The 25,061-nt window shown below is 50.2% G+C and overlaps 1 protein-coding gene across 3 annotated transcripts in view; it reads right to left on the bottom strand.

Annotated features, from left to right (window-relative positions):
* GRID1 (glutamate ionotropic receptor delta type subunit 1) overlaps positions 1-25,061 on the bottom strand; it is a 779,753-nt gene that overhangs the window by 537,779 nt on the left and 216,913 nt on the right. For all 3 annotated transcript variants that reach the window (XM_063781959.1, XM_016918777.4, XM_016918780.4), the window contains exon 4: positions 11,269-11,474. In XM_063781959.1, the coding sequence (XP_063638029.1) occupies positions 11,269-11,474 (206 nt within the window). The remainder of the gene's footprint in view (positions 1-11,268; positions 11,475-25,061) is intronic.

A 25,061-nucleotide genomic window follows, 5' to 3' on the forward strand; every position in this document is an offset into this window, starting at 1 on the left:
TCTCTTGGACTCTAACATCCTCTCCAGCTGAGTGCTGGACCACAAGCTGGTTCTCAACCCCAGCTGGGCTGGCTGGAGATCATGAGCACTTTGTCACTTTTTCCTAGCCCCTCCTTACCACCCGAGGTGCACCCCACATCTGGCTTTCCTCACTTGGCTCTGTGAGCTATGCTTCCTGACACAGAGTGAGTGGGAGCTATCCTTCTGCCAGGCTGGCCACAGCTCCCCATCTCTGAGCCACTGATACCTCCCAATGTTTGACCCCAACAGCCCCAGATTGGTTCTACAATCTCAGCCAAACACCATCCACAGGCACAATAATGAAACTACGATTTGCAGAGCACCACCCCTGCACCAGGCCCTCTCAAGAGCATTCCCTCATTTAATTCCCATGGCAACCCTCTGGAAAGGTGTTAATACCCCAGCTTATGACCAGTAAATAGCCTCAAAAAGATGGCACTGATAGAAGAGTTGGGCTCTGATTCTGTGTCCATTTGCTCCAAGGACAATGCCCCTTCCTCTGTGCCACCAGCAGCCCCAGCCCTGGAAAGAAAAGCATCATAAGCATCACCGTGGCCCCAGCTGAGCATCTGAAAGCCTCAGGTTTCCTCTGTGAAGAGGAGAATGGGCAGAATGGGTGTGGGAGGAGAGGGACATCCTTGGGTGCTCTGCCCTGCCTTTTCTTATTTAAATCGAAGTGGTTCAAGTCCTGCATCTCCCTGGGGTAGGAAACCCTCCATCTGCCCTCCCTGTGCCCATGTACCCAGGGCTTCTTGGATGGGGTTGGGGGAATTCATGTGTGCTTTTCCTGTGATGATCTACCTCCCTCCAGTTCTTTTCTCCCCTACCTTCACACTTGTCTCCTACAGCAGTTCCTTTCCCCCAGGCTCCATGACTCGAACTGTGGATCACAACCCTGTACATTGCTTTCCCCCTGACACTGCTCACAGCATACTTTGGTGATAGTGCAGATATGTGAGTAACGCACTGGGGAGAGGGAGAGGCCACACCACGCCCTGCACAGCAGGCAACAGGGAGGTGAAGCATACACACGCCTGGTAACGGCCCACCAACCTTGCCACTTCTCTCCTAGGTCCACCAACCTAGCAGCAGGTCACCAGCCCAATCCCTGATGTCAAGCACTAGCACATCCCAAACTTCAGAATGTTGACCTTGCCCAGGGTCACAGAAGATTTTTTCACTTTTCTCAACGCCCTTCATGCCCATATCTTTACATTTTCTGAGACTCATCGATCTCCCCACTCACACATCAGTCACTGGGCATGTTCTGGGTACCCATACCCATGTCAAGCACTGTGAGAAAGGAAAAAGGAAAGCCTACACCCCAAAATACCCTGTACTTAGAAGAACGTTGTGAATCAAGTATTAACTCCATTGAGCAGATGAGGAACCAGAGCTCAGAAAGCCACATGGTGAGAAAGCGGGGCAGGAAAGGGGCTGGGTCTGCCTGGACTCTGCCCTTCGCTGCCCTGTAGACAGAAAGCCTATATAAAATGTCCTCAGACTCTCGGGTGCCTGGGAGGTTGTAGAAACTGCTCTTCTAGTTGACCATGGAGACACAGAGGCAGCCAATCCATCCCCTCAGGCTCTCTGCAGATGTGTTGGCCGAGAGAGGACTGGGGGTTGTCCCCATCTCCATATGAGCATTCAGAGGTGTCCAGTCCCCCTCCTCATGCTACCTGCTACTCCGTGGCAATGTTCACCTAGTCTGCTCTGTGTCACACTCCAGGACAAAAATGGGCTCTCCCTTGATCTGTCAATGGCAACAAGCCTCCTCTCCCAACAGCACATAGTAGAAAAAAGCTAGGCTTTGAGTCAGGGTGTTCAGCATTCATAGCCCAGCTCTGTCATTTTTCATCTTTTAGACCATGAGCAAACCCCAAAATCCCCACAGGCTCAAAGCTCCATCCTAGCCCTTCTCTTCCAGCATTGTTGAGAAGATTCGGTGAGTTTCAGGGTCTGAATATGGTGAACTTGATAAATAAAGCCTGTCTTCATCCCTCCCTCTGCTCCACATCCCCCTCTTTATCATGTTCACCCCAAAGTTGAACAATGTTGAGGCAAAGTAAGAGTGAGAAGGCACATGGCCCCAGGTCACCTGCAGAACTGCCACCATCTGCTTCCACCCAGGAAGCTCATCTGCACACTAGGGCCTATGCTAGATGGACAACAAAATGGTCCCAACTCTCCGTCCTTCAAGGCAGCCACTCCCTTGGCAATGTGACTTTCCAGTTCCCCCCTCAAGAGCAGTCTTCCATCTAGAGGAGGAGTCTCTTTCCCCTGCCTGTTGAGCTAACTTCATGGCTTGCTCTGGACAAGAGATTGCAGCAGAAGTCACAATGCACCAGGTCTGAGCTCAGGCTTCAAGCAGCCCTGAGCACTCACACTTGCTCTCCTGGAACTCCGCTGCTGCCACATGAATAAGCCTGGGCTAGTGTGCTTGTCAAGGGGCAGGCTCATCACCCCAGCTTACAGCTGGCCAGTGCCATCCTCACCAGCCAGCCCAGATGCATGAGCCAGCCCAGCTGAGATCCAGTGAATCTAACCCAGGTCTGCTGACCACTAGGTTCATGAGTAACAACACATGCTTACTGTTGCATGACACTGAGTTTTAGGATGGTTTGTTACACTGCACACAGCTAGCTGATGCAGAGCCCTTCTTCTCTCCAAGGGGACTGGCAGCTCAAGCACAGATGGCAGGTGACCAAGGCCAGATTCCTACCAGTGATGTAGACAGGAGGCCAGGAAATACTGGGTAGAAGAGGGAAGTTCCCCAGCAAAGGCTCCACCCTCAAGCCTGGAAACTCACAGCCCTAAATGGGAACAGTCATTCCTGTTTTCACACACAAATGTTGCCTTTTGGCCTGCCATGTCTGTACCCATATAAACCCCAAATCCCAGGCTCCATAAGCAGAAGGGCAGAAGAACAGAAGAGCTACACAGTAGAGAAGGAGAGGAGAGGAGCATCTGAATGTCGAGAGGAGTTCGGTTGGAGACGGTCAGAGAGAAGATCAGCTGCAGGATGGTAGAATTCCAGGGGAATATAGTCTTCCCACTCCAACCCCTTTCCAGCTCCCCATCCATCCTGCTGAGAGCCACTTCCATCTGGCAATAAAATCCCCTGCATTTACCATCCTTTAACTTGTCTGTGTGACCTGATTCTTCCTGGTTGCCAGACAAGGATCTGAGTACCAAGAGGGCGCTGAGCTGGTTAACGCTTAAGCCATCTGCAGATGGCAGGAGCTAAAAGAGCACTGTAACATGCCCACTGGGGCTTTGGGAGTCACAGGCACCCACCCCTAGTGCTACCGTGGGGCCAGAGCCCAAAAGCGCTCACCCCAGTTCCTGCACCTGCCCGTCTGCGTGCCCCCCATCCCGTAAGGAGCAAGCAGCCAAACAAAGGAGCCACATCCCTATCACACGTCCTGCGAGTGGGGTCAGGGAACTCTCTTATCTCACCGGCACCAGGAGAGGGCTCTGTTTAGGGATGCCATGTGCAGAGAATGGCACCAGATGTGGACTACATGGCACAGATAGCTTCTCTGAGATAAATTCATACCAATTTAGATAATCTCTCTCATTTCTGCCTCTCATGACCCGCCCCCTCCCTCTGCATCCCACCACGTCTTCTTACAGCTTCCCCGCTGAGCTCCCCAATCAGCTCTTCAGTCAACAAACAGGCTGACTCACCTCAGGCTCAGAGGCGAGGCCCCCCCAAGGCTGAACACCCTTGGGGATCCGGGAGCAGAAAGGGTAATTGAGCCATTTCGGCTGCTGCAGGCTGTTTCCCTTTGTAAATGCCTATTTCTCATGTCTGCTGCCTCCTTGGCCAAAGGGGCTACCTGCTAATAAGCCATAGATACTCTGCAGGGAGGAGCTGACACTCTGCTCTGCTATTTAATGACCCACAAAGGAAGGAAAGGCCACCAGGTGTCTTCAGGCCCATGCTTCAGGTTCACAGTTCTCTTTGACCCCAGACAGGCCTCCCAGACAGTCTCTGTAAGGCTTTCAGCACCCCAGAGCACCAAGAATGGGACGGCATGATTTGAGATGGAACTCAAAATAGAAACAACAGCCAACCAGAAAATAAACACCAGAAAGTCTAGCGGCACTCAGGCCTTTTTCCCTGATGATTGCTTAGATGCTCCTTTGAAATATCAAAAATCAAACATTACATTCTTACAATGTTTTACTTGGGCATTCCTGCTTGGCTGGAGTGTTAAGAATGTGTTTCATTTGCCCAGTGGGCAATCGAAGTTCTAGACAACGTTTGTGTGGGGACAGAAGTCGGTGCTCCTGGGGTCCCACCCTCCATCTGTTTACCAACCATAACGCATGGCCCCTGAAAATGTGATTAAGAAAGATTAACAGGCCCCAGTTCCTGCCCTTAGCATTCCCAGATCACACAAGGAGGGAGATGCAATAGAGGGTCACAGCACAAGCAGTGGGTGCAGGGCTAGCTCTGGGATGAGGTGTCAATGGAGGTGTGTTCAGGAGGCAGCAGGCTCTGAGGGATGTGACAGTGCTGTCATGGAGAGGGGACAGTGGACTAGGATGCCAGAGGCCTGCAAGACCAGTGCTGGTTGACACCTGGACAGAGCTCACAGCAGCTTCCCCAGCACTGCTTTGGAAAGATGAGCAGGATGGTGGGGACAGAGGAGGAAAGGGACAGAGCCATGTAGAGCCTCAAACACAGATCCTAACAGGACAGCTCTCTGTTCCCTTCCTGAACTCAGCCAGGCCCCGCGTTCTGGCTGCCTCTTGAAGCCGCTGAGTTCCAAGCCCATCTGAACAAAATCTAGAAACATTTCTTTCTCGTGACCTTATTTCTAAGAATTTCTAAGAGAAAATGTAAATTTCTCAGACTGGAAGCACTTTTGCTAAAGTGCTAAGGCTTTAAAATCTGTAAACAGTGGGATATAATTAAATGCAAATGCAGGGCCATATTCAAAAATTAATCTCCTATAATTAATTAGTAATTTAAAATATTCTGGTAAATGATACTTAAATGGCACAGAATTATCCTAGCTCTGAGTGATAAAGTCGTCTGCTAAAGATTTACCTTGTTAGAGTGAGAAATATTTGCATATATCATGTGGGACAACAGAACGTTGAGATTGCTAATTTACCTTTGCTATAAATGTATTAAAAAGCACAGTCTTTATATTCAAATTGCGGGAGCTTCACTCACTGCAGCAAACTCTGAGAAGCAATTGATTTGAAGACAGGACTAAACCCAGGCTGGGCTTCTATGAAGGATTAAATTGACCTCCAGGCACACTCCATGCCTGGGAAGCCAATCTGGGAGAGGTGTTGGGAGTGGCCCCTTCCACCTTTTTCCTTAACCTAACTCCATCCAGCCTGGATGAAAAGTGACATCTTGTACCAGAGCAACGGAAAGCTGTCCAACTAACCAGCTTTTCTCTCTGCTGTTCTTTCTCCTGTTCTTCCCTCTACAGAAAGAGATCACTGGTATCTAACTGCAGAGGTCAATGCCATCTGCTGCAACTGTCACTGGGTAGCTGCCATTTCTTTTCCAAAGACAGAATACCTCTCCCAGACTGTTCTGCCACCAGCAATGCTCTCCTCCTGGTGGATATGTATGCATATTGATGTGTGGATCTGCACAGGTGCATGTGTTTGTGTGTGTGTCAGTGCCTGCTGGGCTGTGCCAGTCTGAGGGTCTGGTTGTACCAGTGTATGTGGCTGCTGGTTGTATCATTGCATCAAGCTGTGTCCATGTGTGCATGTGTGTGTGTGTGTGCACAAATGCATGCCTGGTCTCCCACACCTTTCTCCACTGCTGCTTACCACCACCACACACGCTGATCTCTCTGCACCCCACGCTCCACTGCCATGTGCCACAGCTGGGCCCAGGAATGTCCCACCTGCAGGAGCAGCCCTGGCCTCATTTGCTGAGCCACCCAGGCCTAAGGCAGCACTCTTAGGCAAATGTAAGCCTTCCCACTAGCCAAAGTTTTCAGACCAAAGCCCTTGCTCATGTGCCGGCCTAGGAGTTGTTTACCAGCCAAACAGGCAACCAAAGTACACACACGCAAAAACAGCTGACCCCGTTTCTATTGGAAGTAAGAAATATTAAATTCCCATTCATTTAGTCCTTCAACACTACTGTAGACAAGGTCCCATGCTGCTCTCAGGAAATAAAATGGTGAACATCACACAGTCCCTGGCCTACAGGCAGCACGTTCTAGTTACAGGGACAGATTATCCAACATCTGCAGGACATACAGAAACGGATGGTGCCTGGACATCAGGGCTGGGCAGGCTGCCCCGCCTCCTTGTGAACTGGAAAGAAGGAGCAGCAACTCTTCTCCATAAAGAAAACAAACCGTTTAAAATCATTTAATTTTTCCACTCTTTCCAGTGGAACAAAAGACTAGAAGGGAGAGGAGGAAATACAGAGGAAACAAAAGGAAAGAGGGAGGCCTATGTACGGTAGAGACAGTGGCATAGAACCAATAAATAAGAGGTGAAAGGACAAAGCCCTGGAGTCCTCAAAATGCCCACGGACACTGAGAGAGGCCTTAGTGGATGACAGCCCTGGGGCACAGCTGCTCTGCCAGCCACTGGAATGCCCAGCAGTGGCATGGTGTGTGGCCATGACTTTCCATATCATAGCCAGTCTTGGAGAGGAGGAGGCACTGCCTCTGAATTTCATGCCCCTCAGCATTTGATAGGGTTCCTCATCCATAGGAGGCTCCCAATTGGTACTTGCTGGGTGAGTAAGTGATTGGATGATGGATGAGTAGATGGACAGATGAATGGATGAATGGAGAGAGAGGTGGATGACAGATGAATAGATGAACAGAATCCCTCCAGGAAGTTGAGATGAAGCCCAGGGCCAAATGACTGTGGACTGGAGTTCTCCCCATCAAGCCTGACCTGGAGAAGAACAACAATAAGACATGTAAACTGTAGGGCGTTAACCTCTAACACCCTGAAAAGGACCCCAAGAACACATCAGTCCTGAAGTCTGGATTTCCTGCCCCAGGCTAGGGAGCCCTCCCTGCTGACATCCCAGCCTCAGCTCCAGCCACTCCCTCCCCTGCACACCCATGACTGCAACTGCATGACACACAAGTTCCTGAATACAATAGGGACCCCTGACCCCTCTCTCCAGCCCTTCCTTGTTCACAGAGTTAGTGCAAGTTCATTCCTACAGACCCAGACCCAGAGTCACCTAGTCCAGGAAGCTTCCGTTGACCCTCTGATGATCCCATCTCTCCCTGGCCAGAGGACATCACTCTGTCTTCCGTGCTCTTACAAGACTTGGCCACACCTCTGCCATTACAGGTAAAAGGGTCTGTTCACACCTCAGTCCTCCCCACCAAGCTGGGAGCCCTGTGAGAGCAGGGACAAAGCCTACATGCCCACATAGAACTTGGCACAGGCTGGGGCTCAGTAAATGCTGGAGAAGTGACAGGAAGAGCCATAAGCAGAAGAGAGAAAGCTCCAGCAGCCACCAGCAGGATTCCCAGAGCAAGGCCCCTCTCAGCAGCTGCTGCCTTGGTCACTTCAGCAATTCCATGGGCCATGATCCCCAGCTGGTGAGGAAGCTGATGGGCTTGCATGAGGAGAACATCATAGGTAGTTGTCACTGTGCACTGAAGTCCCACTTAGCAACCTGTAGCCCAGAGAAGAACCAAGGCCCAACTAGGATCCAATGAGTCCAATCCACTCCCCAATTAGGGTATGATTGGAAAGAGACACCCACACTCACATGGAGGGCTCCAAGGTCAAGCCCAAGGCAGAACAGGCCCCCCTGGAGGAAGGGACATTCCATGGCCTGTACCCTTGGCAGTCCCCAGAGCAGCCCCATGGTGCCCCCAGGCCTGGGACCCGGAGACCTGAGTTCTATCACCCTCAGCCCCATCCTCCCTGAGGGGAGCCTCTCCACACCTTTTTAAGATGATGCAGTGTTGTGGTGGCTACTAAGATGGTGCTGAGGAGGCCTCAGAGGATGAATGTGGAATAAAGACTGAGCGAGGGATGTGAGGGGTCTCTAGGTGGGGCCTGACACACAAGCCCACAGGGTCCCCAGGCAGGCCCCAGCACCTTGGCCTGCCACAACTCTTCCACTCACCCACTCACTGCCAAGGCCAGGCTCACAGAACCTACAGGCCCGACAGCACAGCCCCTCGTGAAGTGGGCTGGTGGTGCCCACCAGAGAGGCTGGTGGTGCCATGTGCCCCCAGGCCAACAGCCACCTTCAGTGAATGAATGCCATTTTGCAAAATGTAAAAGATTCAAGCAGCTCCATCTTCCTCACTCACTCCCATTTGGCTAGGCTTTTTGAGTAGGGAAGAGGAGAACTTACAACTAGGAAAGCCCCATAGCCCATGCCAACTCCAGCTCATCCGTACCATCCCGGATGCAGCATAACATTGACATGCAATTGATGTGTTGGGGGTGCTGAGGGGACATTTACTCCTCCTTAACTGTGCTTTGGGCTTCATAAAATTCAGGACATGTTCTGGCAGTGTGTCGTCCTTGTGAACATCGTTTGTCCTTGTCACAACAAAGAGGAGGTTGGGTCAGTCTGCTCAAGAAGCCCATGCAATGCCTCCAGGTGGTGAGGAAGGCTTCGTGCAGGGACAGCATTCCCAGGTGTTCCTAGGGGACCTACTGGGCTAGCCAGTCAGATAGCTCATGTTTACTCCAGAATCCACATTTCTTCCCCACCACACTTAGGAGATACGTTAAAATGCTTTGCGTATAAGCACCCTGAGAACCTCTGCCAAACCCTGGCCAGAGACAGTGGAACCATATCTTCCCCAATGAAGCCAGCATGCCCTATTTCTCCACTCCAGCAAGTGCAGTGCTGTACGCTGATATTCCTGGAATCATCACAGATGGAAGAGAGGGGCTCTGGAGGGAGTAAAATCTGGACTTGAATCCTGTTCAATGCCTAAGTGGCTATTTGTGTGACCTTAAGTAAGTCATTTAACATCTTTAGCTTTTCCATTTCCTCTGTCTGCAAAGTGTGAGGATTAGAGAATGCACAAAGGGCCAGAGCCATCGTGGGCACCCAAGAAATCTCAGCCTCCTCCCTACCAATGGCAGGCGCATGAGAACAGGGATCAAGACTCTTATCATCGGCGGAGACTGAAGACTACGGTGGGAGCTGTTGGCCCAAAGTCCAAATGCCATCGTTCCCCTCAATCTCCTGCCAACAATCCCAGGGACTTGACTGACATTAAGAGTCCAGCAAAAGAAACTGTAGAATACTAGAGGGTGGGGGATTTAGAAACGACCTATTGGATACTATTCTCACCACCTAGGTGATGGGATCCGTACTCCAAACCTCAGCATCACACAAGATTCCCATGTAACAAATCTGCACATGTACCCCCTGTACCTAAAATAAAAGTTGAAATTTAAAAATAAAATAATGGTCTGACAAAAAAAAAAGTGGCCACCCCAGAGCCTTCCCCATTCCCATCACACCCAGCAATGCAAGCAGGACAAAGCAAGCCCAGCGAATCCACCACTGCAGGCGTTTGCATAATTAACCACTTGGCAATAACATCCTTAGGCCAGTCTTAGTTATGTGTTAAATCCTCACAGGGCTAGAAACAGGAAGGGGCTAAAATCCTCTAGAACGAAAATGCATGAATATGTGCAGTGAAAAGAAAACAGATGCTTCTTGAAAAGCTATATGCTAAATGCTTTATCATAGCTGTCTCCTTCATCCCTTTTAACAGATGAAGAAACAGAGGCTAAGACGGTGATGCAAATGGCCCAAGGTCACACAAATAATAAGTCAGGGAGCTGGGACTTGCCCCCACATCCATTCAACTCCAAAGCCAATAGTCTTTCCACCCCCAAGCTTCACAGCAGAGCAAGAAGGAAAGGAAGCAAGGGGAAGGGGCAAGGAATTGGCAAGAAGCAAGAAGGGAGGGGGTCAGCGATGAGATTAGTCGACACCATCACCAGTACAGAATCCAGCTGGGGAAATACTGCAAGAAGAGCCATCCCCTGAGCAGACTTTTGCAAACGCACAGCTGGGTATATTCTGAGAAAGAATGGACATGTTAGTGCTGCTAATCCCAGGCTGTCCATTACTGGACTGAATCACTTCATACAGGGCAACATGTTCTGGTGAAAATGCCGGGAGCCGACAGGACATCACAGCCTGGCGGACCACCGGCGTGATTCGGGGCCTGATTAGCAGAGAGCATCAGGGCTGCCGGCCAGTTGTACCACATTAAGCATTACAAATTTTAAGTTCCCCAGCAGTGGGCTTTGGGCTGGCTCCTGATGCATGAGGTAGCATTCTGAGTAATAATTAATTAGAAGGAAAAGCAGAATAAGCAAGCAAAGTACATCAAATGGAATTAGTATAATGTCATGTTTCACTTCAGTTTACTTTCAATCAGAGAGGGCCAACAAGGTGACTGGGGTTGTCTGGAGAATCTGCAGGGAGCTCTTGGCCACCCTGTGACCTGTTCAATCTGCCTCTCCTCCCAGGCATACCACATCCCCAGCTCACCCTCCAAAACCAACCCAGGCCAGAGGGAGACCTGCCAACTCCAGCCTCTCACCTCTCTGCCATTAGACTACCTGGGCCAGCGCCAATCAGCCAACTCATAGGTTATTTCTAGTTTCTTCTCAAATTAATGGATTCTTTACAAATGAATGGATTCTTTACTAACTAATGGATTCTTAAACTGATGGGCCCTGTCTTCATTAGAAGGCTCCAACCCCGAACAGAGATGTTTTTAAAAGAAATTCACACTGATTATTAGCCCAAGTGCCAAAAAAATAAGAACATCTAATGTATCCTTCAACGATAGGCAAAGACACCTCCTCCAGGTGCTAAGAAATCCCAAGGCAGACCTACCCACCTCTGCAGAAAGCTGGAAATTTATTTTATCCCTAGAGGCTTACACCTGTCAACAAAGAGAGGAAAATTAAAAAGAAAAAAAAAAAGGGCTGAGTCTTGCCTCAGAAATCTCTGTCAGTGACTTGTAAACAGGCTTCCACCAGCCTCCTCACAGCTTCTCAGAGGCTGGGCAGGCCTTGACTCACCTGTCAGGGAACAATCAGGAGCCAAGTAGTGCTCAGAGAATCCCCCCTTACAGGCTGAGTGCTGTGGGCCGAGCACCTACGGGTCTCCATGTCCGTTTAGGCCATGCGTAAGACTGTGCCCTGCAGCCCACTTGAGCCATCTTCTGCAGAGCCCTGGGCACCAGGCCCCTGAGGCCTCAGGCCCCCATGACCTACCTCGTTGATGAAGGAGTGGGCTCCCTGTGGGCTGAGCAGCAGGATGGCGCGGCGAAGCGTGTCCCGGTAGCGATTCAGCTCCTCTGTCTTCATCGTGGTGAAGAGGCTGGTGAATACGTGGCTAATGTTCTTGTCCACCTTTTGTAAAGAGACGTCAAGGCCCAGCCGCGAGGCCTGGTCCAGAAAGCTTTGAAGCCCACGGATATCTGAGCAGTGGGAGAAGAGGAGGAAAAGAAAAATCATCTTTAAGTGGGAATGCACCGGGGAGGGTGTCTAACTGCAACACGTTCCACCCATGCAGGCCACCATGAAAAATGAGGGTCCAAGTCAGCCTCAGTGATTCCCGTAAACAGAGGTTGGAGGACACCGGCGTAGACCTAGCAGCGCTCACCAGTGTCCAGCCCTGGCTGACTGTCTCCCCCCACAGGTTGGATGCCATCCAACAGGTTCTATGGCCAGAAAGTGCACTTGATTCATGACAAGCTCTCTTTCTTTCCCTATATGGGCCCAATCACGGCAATTCTGGCCTTCAGGTCACATTTGCTGGCAGTCCCTGGCCCTAGCATCCCCAGTCCCCTTCACCTCCCTCTGCTCCCAACATGAGGCTCCTAGACGAACCATGGCCAGCTGAGGCCCCTGACTGGAGCTGGCCTGGCCTCAGCAGATAGGCAGTGCAAGCCCTCAGTCCCTGCACCAATCCTGCCAATGCACAGCCTGTATCATGGCACCCCAGCCTGCATCATGGCACCCCAGCCCTGAGGCATGGGACCCTGTCTGGCTTTAGGGACCTGATTTTCCTTGATAAAACATTCCTCCTGCCTGTTTCCAGCTGGAGTGACTCTCACTCCAAGTCCAGTCAGAAGCCCACATCCTGACTGGATCAGGGATGAGCAGGGGGTTCAAGGAGGTACAGAGAGAGCCCATCCTGGCATGTTGGTGATCACTGGGAGAGAGGTCTGTCGGCACAAACCACCCAGGGATGAACGATTCAACAAGAAGGGACCTGGAAGCCAATATAGTTGCACTGCACACTGCTACAAATCTATCCTTGTGAGGCCTGAGGGTGCTAAAGTTTTTTTATCCAGTGCCAAAATCATCTCTTAGCAGCAGCCTTGTAGAAGCCATTTGGCTTTCCCAAAAAGAGACATGCCCAGGAACACAGGCAGGCGGGTCTGAGAGTGAGACATGGTCCTGACAATGTCATTTTCAGCCCCTGGGTGCATGTGAGGCTGAAGCCTGTTTCTCCCGAACTTTCCAGTTCCATGAGCCAGTGAATGCCTTTGTTTGCCTAAGGTGGGTCACGTGCAGCCCAGAGTCTCAATCCACAGGCCATTTTTTCACAGCCTTGGATGTTTCTTGCATCTGGCCCATCCTTGCATTCCACCTCCCATAAGCAAGAGCCGTGCCTGAGTCACACCCTCCAAAGGATACTCTAGGTCTGCCCAGACCCACAAGCTGCACTGTCCCCATGCCCTGGGATGCCCACAGGCACGGCCTGGCCCATGCAGTCACCAAGAACAAAATCCAAATAAACAGTGTTAGTTCAACCAGGGTTTGTTCCTAACCTGTCCCTCTCCAAAACTCTCTCTGTACTAATTTTGCAAACTTTCTGGTCTACACTCATGCCAAGTGCCATGCAAGCTGCTGCAGGAGTCCCAGGCTCCCTGTTGTGCCAAGAGGACAGGCTCACCACTAAGCGTAGTCCCAGCTGGACTATGTGACAGGAGCCATCATGGGGAACCAAGCAGCGTGAGGGAGAAGAGCAAAGCACCATGGCCGTCGTAATGAGGGTGCTGGGGGCTGTGCACAGGGCCCCCCTTACCACTACAAAGGGAAAGCCCTAGACTAGGGCCTCAGCACCTGCCACGAACTCCGACACTTAGGACTCAGTACAGTCTCTGAAGCCCTCAGGCAAATCACTATCCCTTTTGAGCCTGAGGGGCTGTCTGTAAAATGGGATGAAAATCGCCAACTACCATTTTCCTGGGACTCTGAAGAACCACACTTCCTGTGTGGGCCACCTGCTTGTGTCTCAGGAGCCTGCACCTGGGAGTACGGGGAGCCCACCTCCTGGTGGTGCATGGGGAGGGCACAGCAGCATACAAATGAGAACCCTGGGGGCCCTCTAGAGATGGCAAATGCATGATCACCCAACCATGACCTCAGCCAGCCCCTTGTCCATCAGCAGCCTGGTCCCTGGAGCACAGCCATGTGCCCAAACCCACTGGCTTCACAAAGAACAAGGGTCTCGGTGTTGCTCTGCCCACTGTGTCAGACAGGAAGGAGAGCCAGCCCCAGGGCCAAGATGAAGTGGCCAGCACAGGGCTCCCCCAAAGTGAAGAAAGGTAGCCAACTGAGGACAATATGGTGCCTTACACCTGCCCCAGTGCTCCAGGCCCCCAACACACAAGCCCCAGGCTGTCAACACCCTTGGGGTTCCCAGAGAGGCAACTCAGTCTCCATCAGTCTGTTCAGGGCCATGGGGATCTGTAACTCCCAAGCTTCTTGAAAGAAAAGGTGAAGAAGATAAAGACCTCTTCTTAACCAATCAGAGGGAGTAGCAGGGCAAGTGTGTAGAGATGGCTCAGGAGCCCCAACCAGAAACACCAGCACTGGTATCAGCTCCAGTCCTGCCCTCTCTGGAGCACAGCACAATGCAAATCTGTCCATCATAAGCTGGAGGACATCTCAGCACCCAGCGGCCACCCACACCAAAACCAGCAGTGGGCAGCTGTGCCGGGCACATAACAGCCTTCCACGGGTGCCAATGAGGGTTTCTCCCTGGATCTAGGCTGTATATAACACAACCTCTAGCCATATATGGCCATTAAAACTTCAATTAATTGAAGAGAAACACAATTACATGCTCAGCTCCTCAGGTGCACTAGCTACATTTCAAGTACTCAACAGCCACATCTGGCTGGTGGCTACCATGTTGGACAGCACAGATATAGTTCATATGAGACGGATCATCACAGAAAGTCCTATTGCCTGGTACTGCCTGGAGAAACCGCCTTTAACCAGTGTGGTGTAAACGATATTCCTAAATATGGGAGACTGGCTGCCTTCAGGCCCCTGGCAAAGGCTCCTAATCCCAGGCTTTTTGTTCTCTCACTGTGAGGACTCCTCTAGCTCCAGCTCCAGCTCCGGCCTCAGCCAAGTGACCTGCTTTGACTATGGGACAGTAGTAAACTTGACGCAAACAGAGGTTGAAAAAGTGTCTGTGCATTTCCATTTCCACTCTTGAACCATGCCACCACCATGAGAACATCTCCAGGCCAGCTGCTGGAGGAATGTGGAGACACATAGAGGAGAGTCAGGCAGGCACCCAGGCAGCCATCCCCAGCTGCAAGCCAGCTGAACTCAGATGCACAAGCGAGCCCAGAGCAGAACTGCCCAGTTGACCTATAGACTCATAAAAAATAATAAATTACTGCTGTTCTAAGCCACTAAGTTTTGGGACGGTTTGTTTCCCAGCAATAACAAACTGATAGATCAAGGTCATTGGATGCATTGTATCTGGTATAGCTTATGAAAACGTTAAGTGAAAGAGCAACGCCTTTACCTTAAAAAACTGCCCTGTCACAGCTTACCTGTGGCACTGTCCACACGGGGCTGAGTGCTAGTCAGCCCCAGGGCAAGGCCACATGTCCACAGGCGGCTTCTGCAGCCCTGCCTCTTCCTTAGAACACCAGTGGTCCTCACTGCCCATGGCCTTGACTGTGACACAGATCCGAGCACAGCTGCAGGATGGGCATGAAGGTGGGACCCTGAGACCTGTCATTTACAAGCTTCTGCTCCTTCCAGCAGCTTCTAAGGCCACTGCAAGTCTTTAAAATGGCAGAGACTGGCCATGTCTACAGAGCACACCTTTCTGCACGTTTACATAAGCATGTGTACCATGAGGGCTTGCATGAGTCCATGAGTATGGTAGGGACACCCATGTGGCCCCAGGGACCTTATGCCTCATGCCAGCATGGCCAGTCCTCTCGGGCTGGGGGAAAAGTCTCCTTCAGTCCCTTCCCTGAGCTCCCTCTACCTAAAACCATCTCAACCCACAGGACTGTTTTATTTCTTCAGGGAATAGGAGACGCCATGGGCAAGTAGCAACTGTCTTGGCACCCATGAGTACACAAGAACATGCAAACAGGAGGACATAAGCCCTCAGAGCTCCTCTGCACCTCCCACTGCTGCATTTCTGGCTTCTATTCCAGCAGCCCCTAATGGGACTGAGGGTTTACGATCCATCAGAAACAGTTTATGCTCCTTCCCAGCGGTGGCTCCTCACACCTGAAATCAGTGATGCTGGCTGAAGCCAGTGTTCCTGAGGGACAGCAGCCCCTGGCTACCACTGCCTGCTCCAGTTGGCTGACAAGGTCAACTCTCAGCCTCCTTTCCCTGAAGCTTCTGTCCAGCTGCACTTGGGGTGGGGCTGGAGGCAGAGTAACAGTGAGGAGTCCAAGCCCATGCTGCAGCCCTCCTGCCACTCTCCAGGAATGGGGCCACGGAACCCCACTTCTCCCACAAAGTCCTTTTCTCCCTTCAAGAAACCAAATTTGTAATGCCACCCTACCCCATCCCCCCAAAAAACCTGACTGTCTGCTGCTGCTGCTCACACAGAGAGAACTCCCCAAGCGGGTAGACAATGAACAGAGCTGGGACTTCCCCCACTGGGCCACACAGTTAGTGCCCCTTCCCCAGAATCCCTTGGCTCCCACAGAGCTCTGGACTTTGTCCCAGGGCCTCCCCAGCAAGCTCCCTGTATACACTGGCCAGCCCCATCCACCATCACCAATGCAGCTTCCACCAACCACACGCACCTCCACCTGCCCCTGGGGAAGTTTGCTGACTGAGGCCTTGTCAGGCCTCGCATCAACCTGATCCAGAAAGGGCATGAGAAAGGCAACAGCCACCAGGTCTCCAGGCACCCGGGAGAGGCATGGACTCTGGAAAAGGCCACTGGACACTGCAGGGACAGGGAGGAACTCCCTAGAGAGGAGTCCTACGCCTTAGAGAAAGGAGGCAGCTCGGGGTGCATGGGCCAGTCCACTCCTGCAAGGAATGCAAGGTGACGGTGCCCAGGTCAGGCCTTGACATCGCCTCTCTGCCTGCCAGCCTCACTGCACCCTCTTTGGGCTCTCAGGGGCCCCATCACCAGGCCTTCTCAATACCCAAGCCTGCCGGAGTCCTGCCAGCACCCACCCATTCCTTCTTCCCCTAGTAGTCACTGAGCACTCTGTGTCTGTCTCTCCCCGGGTACAGGAAAACAAAACTGAATGAACCCCTGGGGTTCTTTATCGCAGAACTTAACATTTCAGAGGCTGAGAACAAGCCAGAACAAATCAATAGCAGGATAGACAAGGAGATAATTTCCAACAGTGAGAAGAGCCCCAAAGAAAATAAATGCTGGATGGGAGGGGACTTCAGGGTGGGATAGGAAAGACCCTGCCTCGGTGAGAAGAAGCAGCTCTGGAAACCCCTAGGAAGAACATTCCAGGAGAGGGGGACAGCACACAGAAAGTTCCAGAATGATGCATCTTTGACATCAAATGAAGAAGATCCTTGCTCACCCCATGACAAGGCTGGACTGTGGAACTGCCAGGAAAGGAAGCTGAGGGTCAGTGGGCACCAGGGACCATCCATGGGGAGGAGAGGACACAGGTCCCTCCCCGCCTCCACACCAGCTTTCTGACACCTGGCCCTGCTTGCCCGGCACATCCTGGCCGCTCGCCCTCTCCCCCTGCATCAGGCTCCATGACTCTGCTCTAAAGCTCCTGCCAAAGTCATCAACAAACAAGGGCCCTCCTCGGTCTTTGTCTTCCACGGTTCTCCAGCATCCAGCCTGCAGTCCTGCCTAATGCCCTCTCCCCCTGGGCTTGCAGGCACAATCATATGCCCCTCTGCTCCCACCCACTCCCCTTCTCCTCCCTCACACGCTCCCGGTCACACTCCCACTAGTCCTAGGTTTCCCCCTGGTACCACCTGCCATGTCTGTTCTCACGTGTCTGAGAACAGCATCACCACACATGTGCTAACGAAGCCCACATCCTGGACTGGTGGAGGCCTTTCAACTTCTCCTCCTAAACATTTCCCGAGTTCCACTCTCCCTTCTCAGGTTCAGCACTATCACCTCCTCCCTAGGACTCATGCAACAGTGTCCTGCAGGGTCCCCTGACCCTAGCATCTGCCCTCTAATACATTCCACAAGAATGTTCTCTCTTGAGATCATATCTGCTCACAATACAGCCCTCCTCTAAACCTTCAACAAATAACACAATTTATGTAACAGTTGCCAAGAAATTAATATCCTCAAAAGCATCAGTCAATCAAGTTGCAAACAAAAAGTCTTCTAGAGACTTCATTATTGTGCACAAAATAGACTCCAGACATTTTGGGTACCTAAGAGACTGTGGTCCTAACAGCATTTTTTTGAGACAGAGTCTCGCTCTTGTTGCCCAGGCTGGAATGCAGTGGCATGATCTCAGCTCACTGAAACCTCCACCTCCCAGGTTCAAGTGATTCTCCTGCCTCAGCCTCCAGAGTAGCTGGGATTACAGACACCCGCCACCACACCCGGCTCATTTTTGTATTTTTTGTAGAGAAGGGGTTTCACCATGCCTAACAGCATTTTCTATTTGTTTTTACATTCATCACCTGCCTCCACCACGTCCTCCTCAAACCATGTACCTTGGGATCCAGAAAAAGAAGCTCTTTGCCCACTCCTGGACATCCTCCACATACACACACACACACACACACACACACACACACACACACCCTCCCTCCACTGGGATGCTCCCAATTTGAAATTTACAGAGCCCTACTCCTCCATCAAGACCCAATTCAAACTTCCCCTCTGAGGCCATCTCAGGTCCTCAAGTTGAAATTCATGCCCCCTTCAAATTTAATAATATTAAATAATATTAATAACGTTAAATCATAATATATGGGTAACAGGAGCTAGGCCTTCCTCATTTGTGTTCTTTATCAAACCCCAAGGCTTGGTGCCTAGAACAGAGTCAGAAACAGTAAAAGTTTATGGAATCAAGTTGAACCACAGCGGGAACCTGCCTGAAGCCCGGCGTGACTTCAGCAGCCACACGATGACCACGTAGCCGGTGGAGGCAAAGCCCTACTTGGTAAGGAACTGAAGTTGGGGAAATAATTTTTTCAAAATCTAAGGTTATAATTGTGACTATCCCTCCACTCCCTCTGAAAAAAATCAGATAGTCACTGGGTATTTTTAATACTTTCTTTCTGAAAAGTAATTGAAGCGAAAGAAGACATTTCAAATTGCTTCCCCTACTATTTTCAATTTCTGAGAAAGGCCCAGGCACTGAGAGTACTTATAGAGAATATTTTACCATCTGTAATGTACATATATATACATGAAGGCTGCCACCTCACACGCAGCAGAAATTCACAGTTAAAAGTGTTTTTGGATTATTGGCAAATTTTCCAAAGGCTGAGACACAACTTTGATTCCATAGACTTTTTATTTTTACTTCTTTCTTACCTGAGCCCCCAAAGATATGCTTTGAATTTCTTCCCAGATGTAGTTTACCCATAATTCAAATTCATTTCTAAAAGCCCTGCCCAGCCTCCTCTCTTTCATTGCACATTCCCCTCCCACCACCAGCTCCTAATGTCACCATAGTTGTTGCAAGCGGAGCAGGTATGATGGCAGCAGGGTCTGCCATTTCCAAGAGAACCCAAAGAACTACCTGCTGTGGCTCCAATCACAGGGATACCCTTGCCCTCTGCCCGCTGGAATCCATCTGGAGCCTCACCTCCCCACACCTCACACCTCAGCTTCTCAGCTATGCATTTCCTCTTCCTCCCTTCCCGCCCTCTTCCTTCCTTCCTCATATATTTCCTGAACACTGTCCTGGGCCAGGCCCTATGCTTGGTTCCAGAGCAGCAGAATTTTAAAACTTCACAGCCCTGTCCTGGAGGAGCTCTGGGTCCTGAGGGTAAGACTGACGCTGACCCTGAAGAAAGGAGTGGCTCCCTTCTGCCACTTACTGAGTACCTCCTATTGCCAGAATGTGTTCCATTTGCAGACAGTACTTCATAAATAAATGAATTCCCTGCAATCGATCCATGTAGGTGACTCTCTGTGGAAGTCAGCGGGGCACCAAGCAGGCCCAGGGGCAATTCAGCAAAGGTATGGCACATCCAGCAGCTGTTGGTAAAATTGGAAGCAGGCCTCCCCCATCATAGGGTGACAAGGTCCCCCAGAGCCTAGGCAAGGTCTGCGTTCAGGTGAGTAGAATGATGGTGTCCTGCCAGATTCAGCAGCAAAGGGCTACTGCTCTAAGTCTACTTGCCCAAGGTCTCATCTGAGAGAGTCTTGTCTGGGAGGGAGGGCTCTCCTGTCCCCATCACAATCCCAGCTCCCCAGACAACAGTCATGGCAGGCCTGGCCCTGAGGTCCTCCAGAGTGACATCCCATCCCTCACCCCAAAAAGCTCTACCCTCTGTATTAACCATATCATTTTTCCAAAGATACGTACTTATTTATTTTATTTAACTTTTATTTTAGTTTCAGAGTGTACCATATGGAACCAAAAAAGCCAGAAGAACCAAGACAATCCTAAGCAAAAAGAACAACGCTGGAGGCATCACATACTTGACTTCAAACTATACTATAACGCTACAGTAACCAAAACAGCATGGTGCTGGTACAAAAATAGACACATAAACCAATGGAACAGAAAAGAGGGCCCAGAAATAAAGCTGCACACATACAACCATCTGATCTTCAACAAAGCTGACAAAAACAAGCAATGGGGAAATGACTCCCTATTCACTAAGTGGAGCTGGGGTAACTGGCTAGCCATATGCAGAAGACTAAAACTGGACACCTTCCTTATATCTTTTACCTTTTGATGCTTTGACATCTGGGGCCTCACTTACCCTGGAGGGCCTGTCTCTCCCTGCGTTAGTAAACAACTTGCTCCAGAGCATGCCTTTTATCTGCAAATCAACCAATCCAGAGCCCAGAACCCCGACCACATTTTATATTGGGATCTCACACTCAGGGCCACTATACACTTGTCCTAATCACCCCAGGGCCAGGTACCAGACAACCAGGGACACCTCTATGCCCCAGAGCCCACTGGGCTTACTCCCACCAGCCAATCCTAAGCCCACCTACTCTGCCTCACCTGTTCCTCCCCATGGAAAGCACAGCCAACTCTTGACCATAGTTTCCCCCCTCCTCCTTTCTGCTTCCCTGTGGGACCTGCTGGCAAGGCAGGCCCTCTTCTCTGGGAATCTGCAAGTATAACAAACAGTCTTTTCAATGGTAGTCATCTCCTAATCTATTGGCCTTGCCATACCTAAATCATAATAAAACCTGTATTAAAACTCCCATACTCCTTGCAGCACTCTGCAATAGCCAAGACAGGGAATCAGCCTTGGTGGTCGCCAGCCGATGGATGGATGAAGAAAACGTGGTGTACATGCACAATGGAATGCTCTTCAGCCTTTGAAAAGAAGGAAATCCTGTCATTTGCAACAATGTGCATGAGCCTGGAGCAGATTATGCTAAGTGAAACAAACCAAACCTAGAAAGACAAATACTGCATGATCTCACTTATAAGTGGAATGTGAAAAAGTTGAACTCAGAAATAGAGAATAGAAAGGTGGTTACCAGAAGCTGGGGAGTTAGGGGACTGGGGAGATGTTGGTCAAAGGAGGTGAAATTTCAATTAGACAAGAGGATAAGTTCAAGTGATCTATTGTATAAATGTTGACTATAGTTAATAACAATATATTGCATATTCGAAAATTCATAACAGACTCGATTTTAAGTGTTCTCGCCACAAAAAAATAAGCATGTGAGATAATGCATATGTTGATTACCTTGAGTTAGCCATTCCACAATGTATGCATACATCAAAACATGTTGTATACCACAAAAAAAAACACAACTTTTACTTGTCAAAAAAAAAGGAAAACACTATCTTCCATGGTAGTCTGAGATTCAGAGATTAGGAAAAGGCACGGAGAAGCAGCCCCACTGCCCTGCTCCCCCAGGGGTGCACAGAATAAGCACAAGCCTGGGTTCACTATCTGGGTGATCCTGGACAACCACCTCTCTGAGCCCATTTCCTCACCTGCAAAGCAGAGCCAACCCCACCTTCCTCCTAGGAGACCTTAGATCCTTCAGCAAGGGGCATACATCACAGCTGGCACAGTGCAAAATAGATGTTCAGCGGCTGTCAGCTCCCTTCCAACCTTCTCATCAGCACAGGGAACGCCCCCAAAAGGGCTCCCAAATGAGCAAATCATCTCTCTTGTTCTAGAGTCTCATCAAGAAGGGAGGTGCCATCCTGACAATCGGGTGACACAATAGAAAACTAAAAAGGTCATCTCTCCCTTCTGTGATAATGGAAATTCCAAAGTTGTAAAGTGGCTTGAAGGGGAAGGTCTGTCATTGAAAACTCTTTGAGAAGGGAAACAAGTTTCTGCCTCTAATAAGGGCTGATAGTACCCAGGAGCCTTCTGCTCAGACAGGTTTCAGAACCAGCCACAGAACCACATAAGAGCAGATTCAGGAAAGGGAATGGGTGGTCTGGATGACTCCGTATGGGCACGTTCACATGGTGTGTTCACACGTGTGCTGTTTCAGACACAGGGACCTTGAATGAGCCATACCCACACCCCCTGCCTGGGGCACTGACAATGGAAGGCTTCGGCTAATCCCACCACATTCCAATTTCCCACCAAGCTCTACTCCTTTCCATTTAAAAAACAAACACAGGGAAAAACATTTTAAATAATCAGGCTGGAAGATCGAGATTAAAAACAATTTAAAATAAACGTCTACTCTGGCACTTTCGAAAAAACACACCACGCTACATTAAGTGCTTTGAATTAAGTAAATTATGCCAAGTAACTAATTTACATAATTATCAAGATTTGCATTTTACACATGTTATGATGAAAATGGGTTTATAAAATAATTCTTCACCAACTTCTGTTCCAAGTTGGGTTCCAGTATTTGGATAAAATTCCACGGTGTTTATCTGCTACTGTCTTTCATGTTTCAAATCTCTGGCTCCTTCAATATTTTCTTTTAATCTGGCAGGTCCCTTGTTCCCACTGCAATAAATAGTCCCTTTGATTTGCAATTCCCTTCCATCAGCTGAGTGAGATCATATTTTTAAGGAATCCATAATATGCTAATGATTTTTAGAATTTTCACAAATAAAGTTTGATTTTCCTGTCACCTTTCACTTACGAGGTATTTGGTAATGATTTTAGCAGTTCTTCCTCTATGATTTGCAGGGATGGTTTTCAGAGTCCTGCTGCTTTGATGCCATTTTTTCAGGATGAGGAATTGGCATGGCATTTCCCCACAGGCTTCTTTCCTGCATCAACAGGCCCCTCGAGGCAGGAGCAAGACCCCAGCTGAAGTCGCCCAGTGAGAGGCTCGCCTCCAGCCCTCAGGTGCTTGGTGCCCTCTCCCTGAGCTGCTGGATTCTTCAATGCTTCATTTCTTTTCTCCCTCTCTGCGGCTTGTGAGGAAGGCTAACCATACCATGAAAGATGAAAAAACTGAAGGCCAGAGAAGTTGAGCTCCTCCTTCAGAACACAGAGGAATGACCCACATCATTGCTTTGAGGGAGCTCTGGGTATTTTTCTGGATTCCTCTTTCATTTAAGTAGAGAAGCAAATCTAGAGAAGTAATTTCCAAGTGTTTGTCCAAACAGCCACATGTGAATTTCCAGGGGCTCCAAAGCTGATGCCTTTGGATTTTGTTAATGCCACAGCCAGATGACATCTCTCCATGGTATGGCCAAACCAATGATGGCGTAATCGTAACAGCATGTTACAGACTGAATGTTTGTGCTCCCCCAAAATTCATGTGTTAAAATCCTAACCCTCAATGTGATGGTATTAGAAGAGGGGGTTTTGGGAGGTAATTAGGGTTATAAGGGCAGAGACCTCCTGGTTGGAATTAGTGGCCTTATAAGACAATAAGAGACTCGAGATCTTTTTCTCTCCACCAGGTGCGCACACTGAGAGAAGATGGCCAACTGCAAACCAAGAAAAGTGCCCTCCCAAGACGTCAGATCCAGCACCTTGATCTTGGACTTCTCAGCCTCCAGACTGTGAAAATTAAATGTGTGTTGTTTAAGCCCCCCAGCATGAGGTATCTTGTTAATGCAGCCCAAGCTGACTAGCACACAGCACGTCTTATCCAGGTCTGACTTCTAGCCAGGCACTATGTGAAGTAATTTGCATATACTGTCTCATTTAGTCCCCATGACACCCTCATGTCTTGCCCGAGTTTATCTAGCCTAGGAAGGGGCTCAAATCCAGGGCCTCTGACTCCAGAGCCAGAGCTCTTTAGTCTTATTCACCAACAAGCTGAAGGCACGTGGGAAAGGATGAGAAGGAGGCAGGTTTGCAAACCCCATCATGTTTGCAATGGTCTGGTTTGCAATGCTGAGGTAGGTGCCTGGCACACACATTTCATCTGAGCCTGAGCACCTGTAGGGAATTACCAGAGTATGCCCATTTCACAGATAAGTCACTGGCTCAGAACAGAGCTGGGATCCAACCCTGGATCTGTCTACTATAAAGGGCTCTGCTCTCTGTGCACCAAGACACAGCAACTCCCATCCCCACCCCAGACCTATCTAGTGGCCACCGCAGGCATATAGAGCTCCAGAGAGACCGTGCAGCAGGCTGGTCAAATGCTGGAGTTTGGCATTTAAGAATGGCAAGAGGAAAACATGATGCATGCCATTACCAGCTGTTAATTTGCAATCAGTATTAATAAGTGACATTACACAGTGAAATGTAGCATCTTCATTAGTTCTGTAAATTATCACTCTGAGTAAAGCCCATTCTACTAGAAAGAGCAGCCCCAACCGAGTTAACTTGGAAGCAACCTGGGCCGGGTTCCCCCTCTGCAGACCTGTCTGAGGGCCACCCAGGGGCTGTCACCCACCCACCCAATGGGACCTCCTGATCCCTGGGACCAGCAGTGTCTCGGGATCTGTGCTGGTGGGGAATGTGTGTGGGGCTGCCCTGGTCACTGCCCACAACTCCCACCCTCTCAGTGACAGGCTGATGGGACTGCCCCACACTATCTTACCCACTCAGGCTTTCTCCAAGCCTATGTCTGGTGCCCAACCAGGCCATGCCCTATCGTGGATACTAGAGAGAAGGATCAGACCCTGTCCCCAACTTCAAAGGAGCCCAACAGGAAACAGACAAGAAAACAGTGTTTGAGGATGTACTAGGAACAGCAGGGAGTGCACGAGAAGGGGTTTGTTTCTCCAGACAGAGGGAAGGTCTCAAGAAAGCCTTCAGAGAGTGGGGAGTTGGAACTTGCAGGACGAAGAGGCATTTTCTGCATGGACAAGAGAGGGAGTATTCCAGACCGAGAGGATGTCAGGATCAAAGGCCTCATGGAACCCAACAGTCCAGCTGTAGACCTGTGTGTGGTTCTGTTTGGGTATGAGGGGTGTGGGACCTTGTGTGCCCACAGAAGGATAGCCACAGTGGCATTTCTGGACAGGAGGGATGCCAGAAAACCCTGAGACCAGGGCCTAGGGCCCAGCCATGCCAAGCCCACCTCTCCTGCCCACTGCCTCCTGTCTCTTGAGGCAGAGAAAGGATGACAACAACGGAGACACTGCACTGGAGTGAGCCCTGAAGCCCCGCTCTGCGCCCGAGAGCCCCCATAGCTGGAGCAGATGCTGCCTAGCTCTCAGGGAGGCCACTTCAGGGCAGGGCTGTGGCTCCCCTGTGGGAGAAAGAGCCTGGGC

The sequence above is a fragment of the Pan troglodytes genome, chromosome 8 (assembly GCF_028858775.2).
Source record: "Pan troglodytes isolate AG18354 chromosome 8, NHGRI_mPanTro3-v2.0_pri, whole genome shotgun sequence".
NCBI classification, from domain to species: Eukaryota; Metazoa; Chordata; class Mammalia; order Primates; family Hominidae; genus Pan; species Pan troglodytes.